Source organism: Erithacus rubecula (assembly GCF_903797595.1).
Source record: "Erithacus rubecula genome assembly, chromosome: 2".
NCBI lineage: Eukaryota > Metazoa > Chordata > Aves > Passeriformes > Muscicapidae > Erithacus > Erithacus rubecula.
In genome coordinates this window covers 100,073,199-100,087,609 of record NC_136685.1, presented here as the reverse complement: position 1 = coordinate 100,087,609, position 14,411 = coordinate 100,073,199, and the positions used below count along the sequence as shown (strand labels likewise).

Here is a 14,411-nt window from a genome sequence, read left to right as displayed (position 1 = left end):
TATAGATAAAGATTTAGAGTGAAAATAATTATTCATTCCATAAATACTGTTGTAATGGATCCCTGGCATGTAATTAAGAGGCCTTTAATTTTAATTTTGTATACTGAATGCTTGTTTTTGGAGGTATTCCATATTTTACATTCAGGGCCTATACTTGCAAAGCTCTAAGCTTCTATTTTAGTGGAAGCTGAAGATGATGTGTGGTTTGCAAATTTAAGAACTTAGCTTTTATAATGATGGATACAAATAACATGGCTGAGTCCAATATATTGCAAAGGTTTTTTTCTTCCTTCTAACTGCAATCTGTTTCAATTGTCCTGTCAGCACTCCTTTTTGCCCATTTCAGCTAGGATGGAGCATCTTCTTTCTGAAGTGCCTTCATGCCTAAAGAGGGAATCTGCCATCACAGTATTCAGCATTTTCTGGAAACTGACCTCACTGATGGTAGAAAAATAGATAGCCTATAATCTCCCAGATAATGTGAAAATGGATGACCCCAGTTATTTGCAACTGAACATGCAACCTTTTGGCCTCCAGTAAAGAGTAAAATCACTGGCACATGATTTTTACTAGGTGAGGATAGCCCTTCTAGAAAGGTAACTATTTCTCAATTCTGGTAAATACAGACACTCACATCTTTAAAAGTACAACAATAAATGGCACTTTTCTGGCAGACTCAGCAGGCAGGTCAAAGATTGTCTCAGCATGTAGAATGAATTAATATTTCTCTCCCGTGAGTAGGTCCTTCTAAAAAGGCTTAAGGCAGATTGGTGGGGTATTCAAAGGAAAGCTGGAGAGAGGGGTGAAAACTTTTGTTTATATGAACATTTTTCAGATTTAGATCTTGAAACATTTAAACATTTTAATCTTGTATGGAGGACCCCGCCCTTCCCTGTCCATCCCTGATGTGTCTGGTCTCCTCTACAGCCCATCATACCCATCCTAAGCTGTTTTCCCTCATTTGGCTCTGTGCTGCCACCCTGCCCTTCTTGCAGAACACTGTACATTCCCACACCTGCCCTCAGGACTTTGTCTCCAACACCTTCTCTTTTATTCATGCTCCTAACCCCATTTCCCTGATTCTTCCTACCAAACTTCTGAGTTCTTCTCCTTAGTTTCTTATCTTCTGGGTTTAACTTCTGGGGATCTGCTGCTTGCTCTTTCTGAAACCAAAATGAACTGCAGAGGGCCCTACTTTATGCCATGAAATACTTTTTTAATGTCATCCACCATTTTACTGGACATAATTCAGAAATGCTTCTTCACTTCTTGCTGCAGTAGGGCACAAAATGATCACTTTGCTTTTGTCTCCTCACAAAATGCCCCCTAATGCTGCATCAAGTTTACAATCAGTTTACAGGGCCTCTGCACCCAAGTCTTCTGGTTTGGTCATGCAGACACATCTGTTGTGATGACAAAATCACTCTGAAGAGATACATTAGCTATTCGTAACTACCCTGGAAGTATTCAGTGCTAAATGAAAAATGGTCAAAAAAGTGAATAAATTAAATAATAGAATCATACAGACATCAAATATCCTGAGTTGGAAGAATCATCAAAGTCCAGCTCCTGGCCCTGCACAGGTCAGCTCCAAGAGTCTGTCCAAACACTCCTTGAGCTCTGTCAGGCTTGGTGCTGTGACCACTGCCCTGGGGAACTTCTTCCAGTGCCCAACCACCCTCTGGGTGAAAAACTTCTTCCTAATATTCAACTTAACCCTCTCCCAGCACAGCTTCAGGTCTTTCCCTTGTCACTGGTCATCAGAGTGAATAGATCAGTGCCTGCTTCTCCACTTTTCCTCATGAGGATGCTGGAGACGAGGCCTTCCCTTGGTTTCCTCTTCTCCAGGCTGCACCAAGTGACCCTTCTGTCTGCCAGGCACTGCTTTCCATTGACCAGGACCCCCAGGTCCCTTTCCACAGCACTGCTGTCCAGCCTCTCATTTCGTAGTCTATAAACACAACAAGGGCTGCCCACCCCAGGTGCAGAATTTGGCACTTTCCTTTGTTAAACTTCATATGCCCAGTCCTCTCATTTGTTGAGGTCTCTCTGCAGTGTCTCCCTGCCTTGGAGGGAGTCAGCAGCTCCTCCCAGTTGTGTATTGTCTGTGAACCTGCTCAGTGTCCCTCCCAGTCCTGCAGCCAAGTCATTTATGGAGAAGAGCACAGGGCTGAGAATGCAGCCCTGCAGAGCCCCAGCAGGGACAGGACCCCAGTCTGAAGACACCCTGTTCACTGTAACCCTTTGTGCCCCACCCCTGAGCTCACCCATCACAGGATGTGTTTATCCAGCTGGGGGAGGGACATTTTGTCCAGAAGGATCCCATGAGAGACAGTATCAAAAGCTTTACTGAAATCCAAAAGTTAACATTAACTGGCTTCCCTTGATCAGCTGGGTGAGTTACTCTGTCATAAAAGGGAATCAGGTTTGATGAGCAGGACTTTCCTGTCATGAAGCTGTGCTGGCTTTGACTGAGGAGTGAATTGTCCTTCAAGAGTTCTTCAGTATCTCCCTCAATAATCTTCTCCATCATTTACCAGTCACTGAAGTGAATGTGACAGGCCTGAAGTTTCCAGGGTCATCCTTCTTGCCCTTCTTGAAAACTGGAACAATGTTTGCCAGGTTCTGGTTAGCTGTGACCTCTCCAGATTCCCAAGGCAATTCAAAATCATGGAGACAGGCCTCACAATGGCATCAGCCAATCTTGGAGTGTTCTCAGATGAATCCCACCAGGTCCCATTCATGGAGGTCCAGCTGGAGAACTGGAATGGTCCTCAGGGCACTGGGAGCCCCTTACCCCATCATCAGTATTGAAGATAAAGAAAGCATCAAACATCTTTGCCTTATGGCCCTGTTTGTGAGGTGACCATCCTCATCCTGTAACAGGCTGATATTATTTCTGCACTGTTTTTTGATATTAAAGTATTTTTAAAATTCTGTTTTTATGGTCTCTCAAAGTTCTAGGAATCTTCAGCTCCAGCTCAGCTTTGGCCACACAGATTTTCTCCCTGCAGTAGTGAACAGCATCTCTGTACTCCTTCCATGTCACTTGACCTTGCTTTTCCTGACAAAGGGGCAGTGGGAGGAACTCCCCATTTTCAGTGTCCTCATGGGCATAACATGGTGACCTGAGAAAGCAGGAGCATAATTCCCTTCTCATTTTTCCTCTTGTTCTGAACCCACAGCTGTAGATCAGGCTGGCAGGAGGGTCTTGCCTTGCTAGTCTGTCACAGACAGATGTAAGAGCAGCAGCTGCAACTTTCATGTGCCTTCCTATGATCCTCCTAGACATTGCATCATGCCTGGATGGCATTCACTCACCCAGAACCATGGTTTACCATTCCCCAACAAATCTGTAGTTCTCTCTGCTTAGCCTACATTTAAATCATTCTAGACACTTAAGGAAACATCTAAAAGGAAATAAACACCAATTAAGGCACAGTCACTTTAATGCAATAATGATCAGCTCTGAACATCATTTCCTTGCTTTCTATCAGATAAATCTCCCATATTTGAACATTTAATTTTGTACTTAGATTATGTCTTCTGAGATAAGCTTTAAGCATTACCATCTGTTCTGCAGCAATCACATGATCCTATCACTTTGATTCGGTTGAATACAAATCCCTTTGAAAACAGGAAAACAGCAAAATAACACATTTGTTCCAAAAACCTCCACAACTGAAGATTGTTCAAGGGCTGCTTTACAGTGAGAGGTAAAAGACATGAGGAGACTCTTGTGCACACCTCTTGCTGTGCCCCACGCTGTCCAGGCAGCATTCTGACACTGAAGGTTCTTGTTCTAGGAGGATTGAGTCAGTGTTTCAGCTGCAGCCTCAAGGGCTGGCAGCTTAGCCAGGCCCCATGCCTCTGCATGCCTGCTAGCACTTGGAAACAAATCCTGACTCAGAGGGAATACACCTTTCTCTTGCAGATGTAAGAGCACTAGAGTTACCCCTCTCAGCAACCTCTGAGGCATTTTTTCTGCATCTGTCCTCTGCAGGCAACTGGCCCATGGCCACAACAAGTTGGCCCCCGCCATAAGAGCATCTTCCCTGCTGGTTTCTAGGAGAAAGACAATAACAGAGTTTGCACCCACTGTTTTGGCCACGTGTGTTAGGAAAACTCCAGTGAAAGACTGACACATATTATGCAAATATTAGATCATTTTCTACCAGGAATAATTTCCTCACTGGAATGGACTCGTTCACCAGAAAGATGATCCTCTTCAGACTCAAAATGCATAAGACAATATAGAATACTTTTCTTTATTTTTGAAAAAAAGCACTTTCTCTGCTATCAAAGTAACTTGCTTTGCCCATGCAGACAATGTATATACAATCACTGCAAAAGGGTGTATTGTAAGTCTTTGCACTATGTCCATCTACACTCCTTCTCAACAAGATGTTAGAAACATTGTACCATTCAGAAGGTAATTTCTCCTTATTTTCATCCACTGGATAATTCTCAAAGGGAATATCACAGCTATATTTGTGAACAGGTTAAACTGCTGCATATCAATATTCATAATGGATTGAAAAAAAACCCAATTAAAAAAAATTACTATAAATTCTTGCTGAATTTGTTATTATTTCCCATCTAATGAGCAGTTTCCCTGTGAAGACAAGGTGAGGACGCCTGGAGAAGGGAAAGTTGTATGAAGGCCTCATAGCAACCTGCCAGAAAGGAGCTCACATGGAAGCCAGAGAGGGGCTTTGTCAGGAATTGCAGTGGTAGGACAAGGAGTAATGGCTACAAACTAAAAGAGGGGAAATTTAGGTTGGATATATGGAAGAAATTCTTTACTGTGAGTGTGGTGAGGCACTGGCACAGGTTGCCCAGAGAAGCTGTGAATGCCCTGTCTCTGGAGATGCTCAAAGCCAGGTTGGATGAGGCTTAGAACAACCTGGTCGAGTGGAAGGTGTCCCTGCCCATGGTTGATGGGTTGGAATGAGTTGATCTTTATGGTCCCTTCAATCCCAAACCATTCTATGTTTTTATATAATTCACAGAAAAATTAAATTTTGCATTTTCTCCTCTTATTTTAATGACATTGGAAATTACTGGAACATGTTTATATATGAGAATTTTAAAGGTGAGGACAACAAAATATTCAGATTTCATGGTCCAATGCTGGAACATGAAGCATTCTTTTGAATTCTAGCATCTTTTTAAACCCAGAGTTTCCTCAGTTGTAAGTTCTTTCTTTGGGTAATCTGCAAGCAGTTGGTGAATCTCTCAGAAGTATGTTATCTTTTCTTCTATCAAGATAAATGGCAAAGGGTGATTAATTTTAAGTGTATTGATGACAGAAGAATAGCACTTTATCTGCATTACTCTATTTGAAAGGAACAGAGTGCAAGTTAAACAAACATTAACAATGAACGCATTTTTTTCAGGTGTGGTCCTCTTGGAAAACATCAACCACATTAAAGTAGGTAGTTATTGAAATATGCAATTAATTTTAAGTTGATAGAAGTTGAAACTGTCACTCACCTGAGCAGGTGGTGGAAGAATCTTCTTGCATATCTGCTGATGGGGTCCCTGTACTCCAGCACAGTTCTGTCCAAGAGAGGCCTTGTTGGAGAATAAAAGGTTCCAAGGCTTGCCTCAAGCTGTGCTGTGGAATTCAAACACAGCAGCAATGAAACAAGTGAATTAGTTTCAATTACAACAGGTTGCTCATGTTTGCAGTCAGTCAAATTCCTCAAACAGTGATGAAATGTGATGTTGTTGTAGGACAGATGAAATTAAAATATGACAGATTGTACAAACAGAAATGTGCATATAAACTTTGGCTTGGAGGCAGAGCTGACAATGACTTTGAGCAACAAAAGCTATCAAAAGGATAAGGAAATCTGTAGCACATCAAGTTCTCACCAGCAGCCTACAACTAAAAGTGATTCATGACACCAATACAGTGTGAACAAGATTGTCCAGTAGAGATCAACTCTCAATTAGCTCAAGTTGTCTTTCTCCTCTTAGGCAAACAACCAAGGGAGTTCAGTTTTTCAGGGATTATTGTGTTAGGTCAGCGGGTAATAGAACCCTCTTTGTGATGGCCTTGAGGTCTAAGGAACGTCCTTTGACCCACAGTTCTTTAAAAATTTTAAATAAAAGGGTCCAGAAACCCTAAGGGTTTGACAGCATGTAGTGGTGGGAAACAGGATCACCTCCCTTGTAATCAATAAAATAAAGCCTTTTGTTATGCAAGTTCTCTCTTCTTTAAATAATTTTTGACTGCCATACTCCACAGCTCAAGCTCTTAGGCATTTTTCTACACATTTTTCTACAAAACTATAAACAATACAAGTAAACATACTTATGTGTCCTACATGCTTAGCTGAAAGAAAATTAAGTGATCAATAATATTTATGCTCTTTGATTTTTGCTTGAGAGTTAACAATGTAGTACAAGGCCTTATAGGCAGAAAAGGGAGAATTTGCTATATATATATTTGCCGTATATTTATGTTGCTCTACAAGCAAAATAAAACCTTTTGTCTCATTAGGCAGACAGAATCTCATTGATTTGCCATTATTAATATTTGTTTGAACTGTATTTAGCGACATTGGTTCTTTACTTCCAAGCAGTTACATTTGATTTTATTAGACTTGACAGCACTAAATGTGCTAATAGTACTGTGTTAGTTACACAGGCAAACTGTTAGTAAATTAGTTTTGTGTTATCTCCAATCTAGATAGTAAGATAAGTCGAACTTTAAAGGTATTTTCTTTCAAAGCAGCAGTCAATTTAGATTAAAATAGAAAAAACAAGCCATAGTCTCTTGCCATTGCTGTTTTCTTGACAGCATGTTTTGTACTTCTGAAATATTCCAACCCATATGGAATATGAGTGACTACTAGCAGTTATACATTCATTAAATAGCCCAGCTTGATGTTGAAGGCATGACAAAGATCTCAAAGATAACTGCCCCATCACTATAAATATAAGGTCCCACTGGGTTTTGTTAATAAAAAAGAAAACAAATTACCATGCCAAATTTGTTAGATTTAGATAGAATAACTCCTGGATGGAATAAAATTCCTTCTGCTTTAAACAGTGTTAGGAAGCTGCATGGGGGAAAAACACACAGACATCTGTTTATAATGTACATATTTTTAGAAGAGTATCATAGCCAGCCCTTTTCACAGGTCCTTTTCAAAGCATGTTTTATTTAGAGTCTATATGTTGTGTTTGCAACACAGAGATTTTTTAAATCAGATCCCACAAAATGGGATAGCTGATGGCTTGGCAGCAGTGTAGGACACCTTGGAGTTTTTCTATCATCAAACACACCAGAATCCTAAGTATTCTCTCTTCCCACAAAAGATGCCTGGTCTCCAGCTGTCTGCCTGCTAGACTGGAGGATAACACCTTCACTAAAGCAAGGCACTTCAAATCTTGAAGTCTATTGAGTTTCAAGATAGCAAATCAAGAGGAAGGCAGCACACCAGGCTTCAGCAGAGATGGGGCTAAACCTAAAATTCATAATTTCTTCTGAGGGACCCTGGGTACTACTGCAGGGGGCTAGATTACAGTGAGGACAAATGCTTTAATCCTAAAGGAGGCAGCAGAGGATAGTGTATTCAAGGCCTTTGCATCTTGTAATGAAAGAATGACCCTTTGAAAGCACCTTAAAAAACATACTAAAATATCTTGTCTCCATTGCAGGAAAACATCCCTCCTTAAGTTGGTGTTGTCTCAGCATGAATATAACACAAATATTTCAACCTTGCATTAACTAACCTTTGTCTGCAATATACAATAAATTTATAGAATCTAATGAATTCATGGAATATAATGTTAGTACTACATAAGTAATGCCTATAGCATGTACATATATCTATATTACAATGTTCATTATTTTAGTGTCACTATTGATACAAACAAAAATATAGACAATGCATTGGTCCAGATTTTATTGAAATTGCTTGTCTACAATTAAATGTGATTATGAGGCACCATAATCTGGCTGTCTGGATTCTCACTACTGTCTTCTTTACACAGTCAATAAACACATTGTCATAACCCACACATGAACTAACAAGACATCACAAAAATCAGTTAGAAATATAAAGAGTCTCTTACCTTCTCTAGCTGGTGTAAGCTTTTGTTTAAGGAGGTGGTTGCAAATGGCACTCAGGCAGATAAAGCACTGCTGACCCATCGTGTTCCAGTTCATGGTGCTCAGGACATTAATTGCCTCCTGTATCTCATCATAACAAATGTACTGGTGGATGATTTCCACGAGGCCCAGTTGTCCTCTTGTGAGCACACCTTTGACATGAAATATTACAACCAGAGATAACAGGTTTATACTTTGATACAGAGTAGGTAAACCAGTAGCTGACACCTTTTCAGCACATTTAAAATAATTGCCATAATTAAAAATTTAGATTATGGGTTTCAATATTAATTTTTTGAGAAGAGATAGCACCTTACTATCTTGGCATACTTAGACTGAGAGTGCTGAACAGAAGACAAAAATCATCAATTAACTTGACACATGGATGTTGAATGAATGTAGCCAAAAGTCACTGGTGAAAACATCATATAATGAAATTTGGCTTAGACAAGGTAGAACAAGTTTATTTGCAGTTTATCACTACTGTTAAGGTAGATAATGAATTCACTTTCACAGCACCTCCTTCCTGTACGGAAATATTGCTGGACAACACTAGACCCCAGAATTTGTCTCACACAGATCTTGTATCTTTGCATACAAGTGTAGAGCAGCTCCAACCTCAAAGCAACTCTTACTCAATTTCTCTCCATACTGCAAGTGCTCTGGAACTTCCTTCTAGCCTGGCAATATTCTCTAAGTGGAGCATTTTTTCTGAGGGGATGGAAGTTATCATCGTCTTGATACTACAGATCTTTGAATTACAGCTATACACGAAACCAAGAACAAATGTTTCTTGATTTGTACATCTCAGCTTCCCAACAGAAAAGGTGACTAAAAAGCTGTAGGAAGTAATGTTATTTATTGTCTCTGACAACCAACTGATCATGTGACATTGGCCACACATGGCATTTTAGCAACTCCTGCACACTTCGGGTCACTCTGATAGAGTATTCTTATCAGTACTCCTCCAAATATTAGAGAAAGACCAGAATAAATTGACTGTTTCTCTCTCTTCAAATAAAAACATCATTTTTTGGGTTTTGTGTTTGTTTTTTAATTTTCTCAATTCATATTCTTATGTTGTTTGTTGAAACTAAACATATGAAAAAAGTTCTGATGAGAAAGGGAACAAGCTGAATTTCAATACTGGCATTAAAACCATAGGCTGGGGAAAACAAAGCCAAGTAACAGAGAAAAGTAGACCTGTTATATACAAAACATACCTCACAAAACTTTCATAACTGTTGTGAATGCTTTTTGTGATGTAAAATAAGAAGTGAGGGGAAAACAAGTATAAGAAAACATCTGAATATAGCTTGAAGAGAAGATATCTACTGAGAACCTGCATATACAGAACTGATGTTTTTGGGGAAAAGCCTTACATATTTACATTCAATAACAGAGAAGTACTTATTTTTTTTAGCATCATTCAAGAAAGGTTTTCTATTGTATTTCACCTTCTATTTGCATGTATTAAAGCCTATGGACATTATGCTGGGTAACAGCCATGTTTAACTTGTTAATATTTAATAGTTATGCCAGACTTTATTCTTCCTAAATGTTTAGTGTTTTTAAAGTATTACAGCAGCTGGGCAATCTCCACATTAACCTCTTAGCAAAGTGAAAACACTTATTTTCATGTTAATTAAATATGATACTATATTTTAAATGCCTTTAGAGGCCAGCAATGCTGAACCATTGGCACCAGCACCACATTTGGCATTATCCAAGATCTGGGTTGACATCAATGACAAGAAACCGCTTTTGGAAATGAGTTTGGCATTAGACACCAAAAATATTTGCTATTAGTCTTTGAGGGTATGTTTAATACGACTTTTTCCTGAAATAAATCTGGATAGACAGGATAATGGAGATTCACAGAACTTGCCTAAAACCATAATGTAGCTGGAAGTTAAAAACATATTTGCCTATTCTCACTGACATAGTTTCTTACCAGGCTTCTGTGGGAAACAATTCCAAGCAATGCGTTACTCATGGATTTTATTTCAGCCCTGAATGCCTGCCTTGGTCTTGCTGTCATGAGCCCCTAAATTTTTGCTATAATTTATTATTGCATTTAATTAATTTATTTATTTGTTCTGCATTATTTTTTTAAATAGCAGAAAGCTGAAAACTGCTGAGACTGTGAAGAGGGACTCACTAATCAACACAGTGCTCCCTTGGCAGTGTGGCAAACTGAGGAGATGAGGTGTAAAGCTGAACACCAGGATGAAATAGAGAGCAGCATATTTTTGCATGGTGGACTACAAAGAGGGAGAGAGATTTGCCTTCTTCCTAGAAGAGATTTTACAGTAATTATACAGAATGAATTTTAAAATGTGATAACTTTCAGCTGTAGAGGTCAACATCTTCCCATTTGGATGCTTGACTTCTCCTGGGTGGTGCTTCCAGGCAACCTGCTTGGGAAAAAGAGGTGACAGCCAACTCACTGCCTAATTGATTTAGGAATGGTGCCCAGGGAGACAGTCCAATTAAGTTTACAAGCTGGCAATTAGCAGGAAAGGCCTCTAAATCCCTGTACTGAGAGCCTGCTTGCCTTGGTAAGAACATAAATGTGCTAAAGATAGCAAGGGGAAAGCTGTGCATTCTGGAAAGCTGTTGTGAGAAAGCCTCACCAGGGAGGACTGGAGAAAAGCAAGGTAGGGGTGGGTAGAGTGCCTCCTGCTCAACTCCATCCCACCAAATCAGGACAGAGATAATTTAGAGGGTTTTTGCTTTTTGGTTTTTTTTTAATGGACAACATGCACAAAACCATCAAATAGCTGCTATAATTAATGTTCTGGGGTACTCTGTAACTATTAAACCTGTCATTGAACTTAATGCAGCTAATTATCTCAAAATAAATGTAACCTGTAAACAGGTTTTTAAATTGGTTTTTAGGATGACAGCAATAATATAGATCAGCTCTTTTAAAACTACACAACTATAAGTCAATCCAACATTTTTTTGTTACTAACATCCTATTACAGTAATTGACCTTTTTGTAGTGGCACACTTAGTTAAACTTTTTTAATCCAGGGTTTCAAATTTTTAGGTCTCTGATAATTTTAGACAGGTTTTTCCCCACAAAAGTACATGTATGTCTCATTAAGTAAAGAAATAAAGTGGATTTTCAAATCTTACTATCACCTAGATTGTTATTTTGAGTCTTTTGGCATGTTGTTTGGTTTTGGTTTTGGGGTTTTTTTAATAAAAAAGGCTTTTTCCTAATCTCAATAGATTTATACAAAATAAACATTAAAAACTCCCATAAAGATCTACATAAGTAATCCTGTTTTCTTGGACAGACAATGGGCAAAATGCTGAAATTTTCCAGGATGGCTGGCTGCCCTGCTGAAACTCTGGCTTGGGAGTCAGAGGGTTTAAGCATGATTGTTTTTTTAGCTCTCACAATGGGCTTGCATCACTGTAACTTGCCTTACTTGAATGAAATGAATACAGTTCTCACTGATGAGCCACTGCAGGGGTTTTATTCTTAGTTCAGCCACTGTGTAACTCTTGGAGAGCCCTTTAGCTTTTCTTTACTGCTTCTTGTTTTTCTACTTGTAAAAGGAAGTTAGTTGTGGTTTTACTCTTTTAAAGTCTCTTCACACCTAAAATGAGAAGTGCTATATAAATTCTAAAATTAGCTTTATTACTTCTTTTATTCACAACTCCTTGCAAATTAATTGAGAGATCAAACTTCTCTGAAGGTTATGAAAATCATTCTTCTTCTGTGGAAAGTTTCCAAAGGAAAAAAAAGGTGCAACTTCATGTACTGAAGCCAGGAAGAACAGAATACTGGACAAATATAAATCACACATGCAAAAAAAAAAATTTAGTAAAGAAAATAGCATTACTATTCTACTATTACATATAGTTTATTTTAACTTCTAGGATTATTACTACAAAACTAATACAATTCTTAGGATCATATACTACAGATTAAATTAATTTTCCAGAGGAAAAATTGTTGTGCTTTATTAAAGTAGTGAGCAACTTTATGGGATGCTGATTAGACAGCAGATCAGGATCCTATCCTATGAATAGGAAAAGGTGTTAGGTTATTGTGAAACATAAAGAACTCCTTGGTATCTTCAGATACCTTTGGAACGATTTGCTTTGAAGGCTATGGCCTCATACACTTAAAATAAGGGTATTCCAAAGCTTGTGGGGTACCATAGATGTTTCTTTGACAGCCCAAGGTTCAACAGATTTGCATAGTAACTTACCAAGTTTAAAGTGAAGCACTCCCAAGGGTCCCTTATCAAATCTAACCAACAAAAGATCGTGAACATCCATGCTGTCAGGACTGGGAGATGCTCCTGGAGAAGCAGCCCACTGGATCTGGATGAGGCTGGTGGACACCTCACAGTGTTTACTGAATTGCAGAGTTGCCTCCGGTGAATAGTCCTGTGCCAAGAGCTGAACTTTAATTGGGGACAGTGCCGTGTCAAAAAGCTGCAGCTCCCCTTGAGAGCTGCCAGCCACCAGCAGGGCTCCGGAGGGGTGGTAGGTGATCACAGCGGGGAGCAGCTCTGCTCGGGCCAGCAGAGTCACCTGGCTGTCGGCTTCGTACAGCACTACGGAGGAGTCCTCACAGCCCAGCAGCAGCTTGTCCTCCGTGCCGTCCCTGCAGCAGCTGACGGCCGGGGCCGGCAGGGCGATGCTGGTGCCGGCGGCGCGCTGCAGGCCGGTCCTGCCGCGCTCGTAGGCGCAGCTGTGGGCCGCGGGCTCCCGCGCCGCGGACAGCGAGCGCTCCACCGTCAGCACCTGCCGGGGCCGCCGGCAGCTGAACCGGGCATCCAGCGGCTCCCGCTCCGTGCGCACCTGGCTCAGCACCTGCCAAAAACCACAGCCTGCGGTACCACTGCTAGCCATTGGCTCTTCAAAACACACTGCTGCCAACGCGCTCTTCTATGTCAGTCACAAACAGGCATCCTCCAAATGGAGCTCTGATACCTACTCTTTTAACCTTTAAAAGGTTCATTCGTTTGATTAAAAAAACCTCTGCAATAGAGTTTGGGCCATATTTGGGCCTATGTAACAGGTTAGCAGAAGAGATGATAAAAGAAGGAGTGGCATTAACAATGATGGCAAGAGGAGAAAGGACTGGTGCAAAAGAATCATTATTCACAAGTGGGCTGGGGCAAAAATCCTAAAATTACTAGAAAAATCTATAGTAAGTTACTCTGAGCATCAAGCATAGAGGATTTTTGATAATTTGCTTTGGGCCATGGTAACAAAAAATACTACACTGTAGTGGTAGAAACAATGGCATGTTAAAACAGCACCTACTATACATTGCCAAATGAGTAGGTGGTAGATGTTCTTCAGTGCCATGCAATTTTAGATGCAGAAAAAATGAAATTGTGATAGCAGAAAAGCAGGGACCATTACAGGGTACTTGAAAGTTAAATGAACAGGAGGAAGAACACAAAGGCAGAATGTGATAAAAAGACAGCAGCTGGCAAAGAGCAAGAGTCTGTAGTGTGAAAACATGGGAAGTACCCTTAAGAGATGGAAGCAGCAGTGCAGACTAGTGAAGGTCCATGTACTATGATAAATGGGTTTGAATGAGAGGTGTTGTACAGGATTTGAGCAGGAAAACCGTGAGAGAAAAATCAGCTGTAAATAAGTTACAGATGAGCTTATAAAAAGCTATTTCATAAAAAACAGAGAGAAAACCCGTGGTTCTAGAAGAATGAGAGTAGTGGAAGTCAGTGAGAAACTTGCTAGTGTTTTATCATGCAGAAATAAAGAGTGAAAGGAAAATGTGAATCTGAGCTGAACCCTGCCCTCATGTATACCCACAGCAAACTCCACATTGGAAATTAAAGCTGCTGCCCTGTCACAACTTTTGGAAGTCCCTTGAGTCCAGGTGGTATGAAAGCACAGAAGGGGGTAAAAAATGGGATTAAAAGGTAGTGAGAAGATGAGGAAGGAAATCTAGAAATTTCAGGGTGAAAACAGAAAGGCACACATAATGTCAGTGCAATTTAAATTTGATTTCCACAGATCACAAGACCAACTGAATATGCAATTTAGCCTGTCATCCTGTACAAGAGAATAAGAAATTCAGATTTTTTTTTTTTTTTTTTCTGCATGCCACCCATTACTTCTATAGTAACTGATAAATTTATAAACAAGGTTTTTGGGATGTTGATTGGACTGATTAGGATGTTTTGTTCTGACAGTTTACTTATTTGCCAGCAAAAAGGGTTCTCATTCAAAAGAAAGAAAAAAAGCATTATTGCAATTCTCTGGCTAAAAACCAGACGAC

General features: G+C 39.9%; 1 protein-coding gene across 10 annotated transcripts in view; it reads right to left on the bottom strand.

The window, feature by feature from the left end:
• The window catches only part of WDPCP (WD repeat containing planar cell polarity effector), a 146,661-nt gene that overhangs the window by 59,578 nt on the left and 72,672 nt on the right, over positions 1-14,411 (bottom strand). For all 10 annotated transcript variants that reach the window (XM_079324336.1, XM_079324343.1, XM_079324345.1 and 7 more), the window contains 3 exons: positions 12,361-12,970; positions 8,092-8,280; positions 5,497-5,620 (listed from right to left, as the gene is read on the bottom strand). In XM_079324336.1, the coding sequence (XP_079180462.1) occupies positions 5,497-5,620; positions 8,092-8,280; positions 12,361-12,970 (923 nt within the window). The remainder of the gene's footprint in view (positions 1-5,496; positions 5,621-8,091; positions 8,281-12,360; positions 12,971-14,411) is intronic.